Source organism: Photinus pyralis, unplaced genomic scaffold, assembly GCF_008802855.1.
Source record: "Photinus pyralis isolate 1611_PpyrPB1 unplaced genomic scaffold, Ppyr1.3 Ppyr1.4_LG1, whole genome shotgun sequence".
Lineage (NCBI taxonomy): Eukaryota > Metazoa > Arthropoda > Insecta > Coleoptera > Lampyridae > Photinus > Photinus pyralis.
Window position 1 is genome coordinate 62547899 of NW_022170249.1, and position 8974 is coordinate 62556872.

An 8974-nucleotide genomic window follows, 5' to 3' on the forward strand; every position below is an offset into this window, starting at 1 on the left:
GTGGCGCGTGTACTCTGGGGTTAATAAGTCACTTTGTTCTGATGTTTTTAATTGAACTCTTGTTATCTTAATAGCTACCTTGTTGATGAGAAGGAGCCGACGTTACGTGTTTGAATTGATATTTCTCCGCTTGGGCTGGAAGAAAATATCGATATATCGAATAGCATAACGCTAAAGATGGTTATATTGATCAACCATTTTTGACTATATATCGATAATTAACGATACGAATTACCAATTCGATATATCAATATTTTATTTATCGATATATCGTTAACCACTTCTAGCGTCACGCTATTCTATGGAACGCCGTTTTAGTATTTATACCAACATTTTATCATGTATCATTTTAAATAACAGTCAATCTTATGTCTCTAAATTTTTCGTTTGTTGTTTTTATCTTACGTATTAAGTGCTTGTTCACAATGGACATAAGCGTAACAAAAACATAACAGATACATAATTCATAATGTTGAATAGTAGCAAACCAACGTATGTGTTCACAATGATTACATAATTTTTATTTTTTTGTAAATGTTTGCGTATGTTGTATGTCCTACCGAAACGGTACATAAAAAATACATAAAGTTGGGTCGGTTTCAACTTTACGTAGGTTTTATGAAAAATCTAGTGGAATTAGGTGTATTTCTGTTGGGTACAAAGATGCAGCACTGCGCTCTGTTGGTTTGACATTTCAGTTACTACGTCTAACGTCGATGACATCTCTTCTGCCAACATAATCTGGTTATTTTTAAATTGGTACATAGTTTTTGGCGCATTATTTCATAGTTTGGTGTGGTTTGGTCCTTCGTGTGTTGTTCTTTGATTATATCCAACACGACATGGAAAACGTATAGACGTCGAATTATTAATTAGTTTGGTGCGATTAAAACCCTAATTGTTTAATAAAGGGGACAAAAGATATAAGGTTAATAGGTGATCGAATAATCCTGGTGTATGAAAAAAACCATTCTTCATCATGCAGCTTCATTTCTAGACACGCTTAAATTCTTAAATTCTCCCCTTTTCTCTCGGTCTCGATTTATAGGTCTGACCCACCAACGCCGTTTTTGTTTTGTAACAACTTTGTCTCTCTGTCTTCTTAACAGTAAAAGCAATAAAACTGTTGAAATTTCCATCTCAGTGACACACACATATACACCACAAATAATATTGCTATGTTCTTGACGTTTTGCCGAGTTTAAATTTCGGATTTGCGCCTACGCAGATAATTACGGTCACTGTGAACACTTTCTCCACCTGCGTAAAATGATGTCTTATGTCAATATTATGTTTTATGTATCTGTTATGTTTTTGTAACGCTTATGTCCATTGTGAACAAGTAAGAGATTGATTGATTAAAAAAATGTTGATTAATAAAGATGATACATGAATTAAATGTTTGTTGATAATTTTAATTAGGCGCTAGTATACACGTAGTCAAATAGACTAAACTGTAGTTCCTGAAACTTCCGCACAATCAGAGATACGAATTAAAATTATCAACAATCATTTTAATTAATGTAACATTTTAATTCAACAATCACTTTAAATAATTCTTGCCGATTTTAACAGCATGAATTCATATGATTGTTGAATTAAAATGTTCTCTGAAAATATTTGTACAATTTTATTCCAAAATTTTACAATGTGCCATTTTAAATAACAGTCAATCGTATGCCTCTACTTTTTACGTTTGTTGTTATTGTCTTACGTATTAAATATGATTGTTTAAAAAATGTTACTTAATAAAAATGTGAAATGAATTATATTGTTATATTGAATGAGTGTATATGAAACTGTATTTCAACAAACAATTAATAACAAACAATTAAATTGAATTGCAAGAAATACTTCGATTAATAAAACGATTTTGTCCAACAAACATAAAAATTCATTCATTTTAAATGTGGAATTAAAATTATCAACAAACATTTTAATTCATCAGTCATATAAATTCGACGATTTGAAAATTGAAGCCGAATATTTTCAACAATCACTTTAATTCAACAAACAAATAAATTTTTATTGTTAGACGTAGTAAAAGAATCTTTTAAAATGATTGTTGAATTAATATGATTGTTGAATTAAAATGTTACATTAATTAAAATGTTTGTTGATAATTTTAATTGGTCGCTGCATGCGCGCGTTGGATATGTGAACTACAAGTACTTTAATTTGGCAACTGTGCCACACGCATAAATCTCGCGCCTTTTTCTCATTCGACGAACTTTCGATTTTGACGAACAAACCTAACCTTACACTTTTTGTTTTTCTCTTTGATTGTTGTTCAAAGGTGTTTAATTGTGATTTCTGAACGAACATCTACAACACGTTGCAGGTAGGTCTTATATTTTATCATACTACTATTGCCCATATTGGGAAATCAACTAATAATTATGTTGTGGTATAAATTTTGCAATGCTACCTAGTGAACTCCAAATTCACATTTGTATCTAATCAAATGCCTCAATTAGATGACTGACTGAGCTCACTAGCAATTCAAGAAAGTCTATTGTGATCAACTACCCCTTTAACAAACAACGAATGATCGGTCGAACAATCAGTTGATTTTAAATTCACAAAACACATATCATTAGTCTCTCGCAACGTGTATTATTGTGAAGTGAGAACTCTATTGCTAAACAGCAACTGATGATACATGAGCATCTGAAAATCTAAGTTTGTTAAATGGACGCTGATCAACACACATCACGGCAGAACCGATGCCCACCATTTTTTCATCAGTTGCCCGAAGGTACGCGGACATGTGAACGATAGAACACAATGGATAAGATGAATCATTAGTCCTGAAGTTAAGTCCTTTCTGAAACAGGCCTTATCAGTGAATTGTGGAAAATGCTTGTATTATTGCAAACTTCCCCAACCACAAGAGATAATGATATACTTACAGGGATGTAAAAAAACACAATTGCATATAAAACAAGGTACTGCGTGTAGCATTGCATTCACTTTATTCCTGACAAAACTGACATAAGCTCAAGCATAAGCTGCTTTTGGATTTACGTACAAGTTTTTCTGAGGTACGTCAAGAGCTCGCTTCTCATGCATTCTTGCCAATAGTAGTAGTTGTTGTGACAATCAAGCTCTTGGAATATTTCACAACGTAAATCCAAACGCACCTTCTAATGTTTGATTTTGAAGGTAAGTTTTTACAATAATGTCAATACTTATTTATCAAACACCCATTAGTAATTATCCACTAGTGAGATAATAGTTTTCTCACAGTAAGAGGACAACCAAACTTACATTGGTGTGATAATATGCATTTAATGTTATGGCACCTTCATGGCTTTTCCTCTTGATTTTTTTCTTTAAATTAATCAGGAATTTTTCATGAATAGAAAAATTAAATTAAGATTGATGCAACTTTTAGATTTCTACAATGGGTGTTGATAAAATAGATTGTACATATTTTTAAATCGTAATTTATTATAACTTTACTTATATAGTGTTTTATGCAGGTATGGCAAATGCGGTTCGTCATATAATAACTGCAGCTGCAAATGCTCTGCATCACGATGATGATGATGACGATTTTGAGAAGATTATCAACCAAACGAGGCGTTCTTTTCGTAGAAACGAACTTGGAACTCCCAGAAGAGGAAGAAAGTTATGCAGTTTTTTTAAAAGAAAAACTCTTTTACTGAGAAGGGCAAATTGCGACTACTGTCCAATAAAAGCAGAGTGTGAAATGCTCACATCTTATGGATTAGGTACGTATATGATTTTTCAATACGTGGAAGTGAATACATATTTCAGACTACTGTCTGTAAAAATTTGCTTAATAGGCAGTAATTGAACAACTATTGTAATGAATGAATTACATAGTTCAGCAGCCCACCCCGTGTTCTGTCAATGATTTATAACAGGCTGAAGCTACGTGAGTAGATTGGGTCCAATGAGACATACAAGTTGTTCCTGTGTGAAAAGTCTTGATAAAGGTACTTAAGTAAAAGTGAATAATAATAATAATAATTAAAGTGTAGGACAGGGAAAACATACCATTAAATTTGAAGGACCATATGATCATTTTATTACACAAACATGTACTAAGCTGCATACCCAATATCACCCGCTGTTACTAATAATAATAGTAATAACAGCATTTATGACCTCTTTGTTTGCACATCATTATAACCGGTTGATTTTTTTGTATGCAGCTTAGTACATGTTTGTATAATAAAATGGTCATATAATCCTACAAATTTAGTAGTACGTTTTCTCAGTCCTACGCTTTCATTATTGTACCTAACAACGCCCGCCCGTATATAAAAGTTAGTATTAGTGGAATTTCCTTTCTGGGGCTTTTAGACTCGGGTTCGTCTCGTTCAATAATCGGACGAGAGAGGTGTTCCATATTAACACGTTTAGGATTGCCTATGATACCCGAAACTCGCTTGTACCGTGGCCAATGGAGAGACCTGTTTATCCCTTGGTTATATTACTACTCCGATTACCTTAAAGGATAAAACTGTTATAATCAAATTTTTAGTAATCCCTGAATTAAGTACTGACCTAATTTTAGGAATAGATTTTTGGAACAAAGTCGGTATTGTCCATATCCTCACTGATAAGGTGTGGCACTTCTCGCCATCTTCCTCAATTGTGAGATGTGGAGTAATAGATCGCACTGTTCTCGCACCCGACCAACAGCAATCTCTAGATAGGTTACTTGACGAAAAATTTGAATCCATGGGTACCGCGCTAGGGTTTACTACAGTTGGCGAACATGTAATCGTTGTACCAGCCGACATTAAGCCAATTAAGTAGAGATACTATCCGGTTAGCCCTACACTGAGAAAAATAATGTGTATCGAAATTAAGAAGAATTCTAATTAATTTTTTCGTCGACCTCTCGATAACAATATAAATTACTCCTTAAGGTGCGTTGACACGGTGCTAGTGTGCTCGGCCGAGTCCGCTCGGTGCGAGTGAACTATCGTACGAGTTCTGTTGACACACACAATTTTACTAGCTTGGTTTTAGTATAATGCAAAATGGCAGAAATTGTGCGTGCTGGTATTGCTATTGTTGCACAGTTACTAATCGACGAATTAAACAATTTGCATGCTATAAAAAAACGACGTCCTAGACGAATGTGGATTCGGGAGTGGATAAAACGACGAAACGAGTTTGGTGCATCTGCAACGTTTCTCAGAGAAGTAGCATTAGAGGATCCAGAGACGTTCAGAAACCACCTAAGGTTAACGACAAACCAATTTGAAGAACTGTTATCAATGGTGGAACATTTAATTAAAAAGCAAGATACTTTGATGAGAGCTGCTGTAGAGCCAAGAATAAAATTACAGATTACTCTTCGTTACTTGGCGACTGGAGATTCGTTCAGCACATTGGAACATATGTATAGAATTCCAAAGAGTACCATATCCAAGTTCCTACCAGAAGTCTTAAAAGCTATATATGAGGGATTGAAAGATTTTATAAAGGTAAGTAAATCAACTTTATTTCTAGTATGTATTAGAAAAAACAAGCAACTGAAAATACATAATATTGTTATAACGTACATGTGAACGAGGTGAAAGTAAACATTATTAATTTAATGCATCAAAGCCACCAATACTTCTGATGGCAGCAGTTATAGTATCTGGTTCTTGGGAATGTTGGTAGTTCCTATCACTAAACTGATATTGCCCCCCAGAATCTGTACTATTAGTTTCGGAGGAGTATCGTGGAATGGGTGTTTCAGCATGTCCAGAATGAAATTGTGAGCGATTGACAAATGACTGTGACCTCTGCAACGACGTAACACGTTGGTTTGCTAACAGTGCCATAATTTCGGACTGGCAATGCAAAGCAAGATCTAGTGGAAGTTGCCTCAGTTGGCTGGCTACATTATTTCCGAAATGAAAAAATTCATCTTCAGTCCTTTCAGTGGATCGTTTTAGATCCTGCAGTGACTGGATGGCACTTGTGACATATTGGGGAACTGTATCCTTTGAGTTAGACGCCTTCTGTTTTGCCTTTCGTGGAATGCTTGGTGTCGCTGATCGATTCATGCTGCCATGTGAAGTTGTTGGCACATTTGTTGTACTGTCGTTCATGGGTCGCTTCCTGGTTAAATCTCTGATTGGTGAAGACAATGTGGTGCGAAGGGTGTCTGATTCTTGAATATTCAACTCTTGAGTATTCGATTGGCTAACATTCATTTCACCTTTATTTGATGTTGCCTCCACTTCAGTTTCATCATAGTTCTCTTGCTCCAATTGCGAGGCTCCAGAGTACTGAGCAATTTCTTCAAACTGAAAGAAATAAATGCAAATTATTGCAACTAAACAAGTAAATTTTCTATTTTTAGATGCCTACATCTACAAACGATTGGGCAGCAATAGCAAAAGGTTTTGAAGAGAGATGGCAGTTTCCAAAATGCTGCGGCGCACTAGATGGCAAGCATATCAACATACAGTGTCCCAACAATAGTCACAGTGACTTCTACAACTACAAAGGATATTTCAGCACCATACTTTTCGCCTTAGTTGATCACAATTACTGTTTTACTTATATTGATATTGGATCTAATGGACGTGTAAATGACAGCACGGTTTTTAGGAATAGTTCATTGAAGGCAGCAATAGAAAATGGATCAGTAGGATTTCCAAAGTGGGGGGTTATTGTTGGAGATGATGCCTTTCCACTGAAAGATTATTTGATGAAACCGTATTCAAGGCATGGTCGCTTATCAAACTCTGAAAAAGTATTCAATTATAGACTCTCTAGAGCAAGGAGAATCGTGGAAAACGCATTTGGCGTTTTGGCAATGCGTTTCAGAATTTTCAGAGCACATATTTTGTTAAATCCTGAAAAAGTGGATGATATCGTCAAAGCTACATGTGCCATTCACAATTGGCTACGACAAACATCGCCTAATTCTTACATGCCACCTTCTTCTGTTGACAGGGAAGATGAAAATGGACAAATTATATTAGGCTCATGGAGAAATGAAAATGCATGTTTGGGATTACAAGATATAGTGTGTGGAATTGGTAGTAACAACTTCACTACTTTGGCTGCAAATTGCAGAAGAAAATTTACCGATTATTTTATGGGAGAAGGGGCAGTTGGATGGCAGTGGAATATGATACACTAGTAAACTAATTCTGATTTGCTTGGGACTAATAATGTGTATAAGCCTGAAATAAAATTTGATGTGTATATTTTCTACTTACATGATTTGAGAAATGTTCCCTGGTATTAACCACTTCCTTTAAAAATCTGTGGGCTGTGTTAAACCATGGCAAATGCGAAACATACGATTCATCAGGTGACATTCCGGATTTAATCGCACGCTTTATTTTGTTTACTTCTTGGACGTAAGTGCTTCTTATATTCTTGATTTTATTTTTCAGATCATTGTTATCAAAATTCGGTAAATTCATTTGGTTAATCAAATTTCTTGAGGCTGTGTCTCTTGCGTCTTTATTTTTATAAAGGGCATGCCGAAAATTCCATAAACATTCTGCATCTTCATACAATTCAACAAATTTAAGAGTTTGCGCTTCTGTCCATCTTTTGACCGCCATGTTTTAAAAGAGAACTAGCATGAAACTCGCACGCCGAAAGTTGGAAGACGACCGACTAACTCGTACGAGAATTTACAACTGTCAAGTGTACTCGCTTGTTTGTTTACACAGTACGAGTTTTATGCGAGTACCGGCCGAGTAGGCATGCTAGTGGTCTCGGCCGAGCACACTAGCACCGTGTCAACGCACCTTTAGTGACGAGTACAATGATGAAGCTTATTAATCGTTAGCAACCATTAATGGTTAGCAACCAACCATTATACGTTAGCAACCATTAATCGTTAGCAACCACCACATACCTTTTCAAGGTAAAATGTACCTTGACATTTTCGAAAATATCTCCTTTCAAATTCATTGTATTCCATCAATTGCCGAACTGATCGAAACCGTTCAAATAAGTTTCTTTTGATTTGAGTGGATATAATGTTAAAATCGTCTCCGCAGCAGAGCAAGCAACATAATCTTCCACTGCGATTACGAGGACTGAGGGTACAGCATAAAACAACACATTACTATAGCAACGACAATAGCTGTAATTTAGTGAAAAATCGTCGGAGCTCATAATTTCGTTTGAAGTAGTTGAATTTAAAATTACCTACCCCAGTGAAGTCGAATTCGTTCGAATTTAGTCCACTCGCTGCGCTAAACATCTGCACTAAACATCTCGCTCACCAATAAAACGCCTCATTTATACACTCATTGCATAAATAACTATCAAAGACGAGAGTGTAATAAATCGTAATGCAAATTTTTGTGAATTCGTTTTTATCTAATTTTATTTCAATTTGGTGTCTTCATTACTTGATTTGTTGGCAGTTTTAAAATATTAAAAAAAATAACATACCACCTTCACAAAAGCAAATGAATTTTGGTAATAATAACGGTGACCGTTTCAATGCGAAGATTTGTATGCTTGATTTGTTCATACCGCCACCTATAATTAACTGTTTTTCTTTAGGGTCAATCGGGGAAAGTGTGATTGCTTTTTTTATTAATTGACTTTGACGTAATTTTTTACAAAAACCACTAGACATAGACATCTACGGTTTTTTTTAAATCTTTAATAAGGTCAGTACATTATTATCCGTGGATATATTGATTGAAAAGAGAAACTGATTTTTGAAAAAAAATTGAAATAATAATGGATGTCCAGTGCCACACTTTACCATTAAAAGGGGTAAGTGTGACACGGGAATGGAAAAGTGTGGCAAACGTGAATATTTTCTAAGATATCGAAGATAGATCAAAGGGGAAAGTGTGACTGAAATGCTGAGAATTTTTTATATAAGAAAAGTATATACATTTTTTTCTTATAAAAGATATTGAACCCATACAATTAATGTTTAAAAACTTAAAACTGTCTTCTTCACATTATTATTAAGCCATTTCAAATACTTGGTCCACAGGTCCAG

The 8974-nt window shown here is 34.9% G+C and overlaps 2 protein-coding genes across 3 annotated transcripts; one reads left to right on the forward strand and one right to left on the reverse strand.

The window, feature by feature from the left end:
* Positions 1-4946: 4946 nt before the first annotated feature.
* LOC116172738 (protein ALP1-like) lies at positions 4947-7214 on the forward strand. Its single transcript, XM_031490008.1, has 2 exons — positions 4947-5471; positions 6341-7214. Exons 1-2 carry the CDS (start codon positions 5022-5024, stop codon positions 7127-7129), a joined length of 1239 nt encoding a protein of 412 aa, XP_031345868.1. The 5' UTR covers positions 4947-5021; the 3' UTR covers positions 7130-7214.
* LOC116172761 lies at positions 5481-7597 on the reverse strand. Of its 2 annotated transcripts, none has more exons than XR_004145750.1 (2): positions 7209-7338; positions 5481-6728 (listed from the first exon to the last, which is right to left on the reverse strand). XR_004145750.1 is itself a non-coding variant. In XM_031490025.1 (2 exons), exons 1-2 carry the CDS (start codon positions 7560-7562, stop codon positions 5577-5579), a joined length of 1062 nt encoding a protein of 353 aa, XP_031345885.1. In that variant the 5' UTR covers positions 7563-7597; the 3' UTR covers positions 5481-5576. The 2 variants fall into 2 exon arrangements, 1 of the variants encoding a protein (XP_031345885.1); XM_031490025.1 differs by having other exon boundaries at positions 5481-6284; positions 7209-7597.
* Between the last annotated feature and the right edge of the window lie 1377 nt (positions 7598-8974).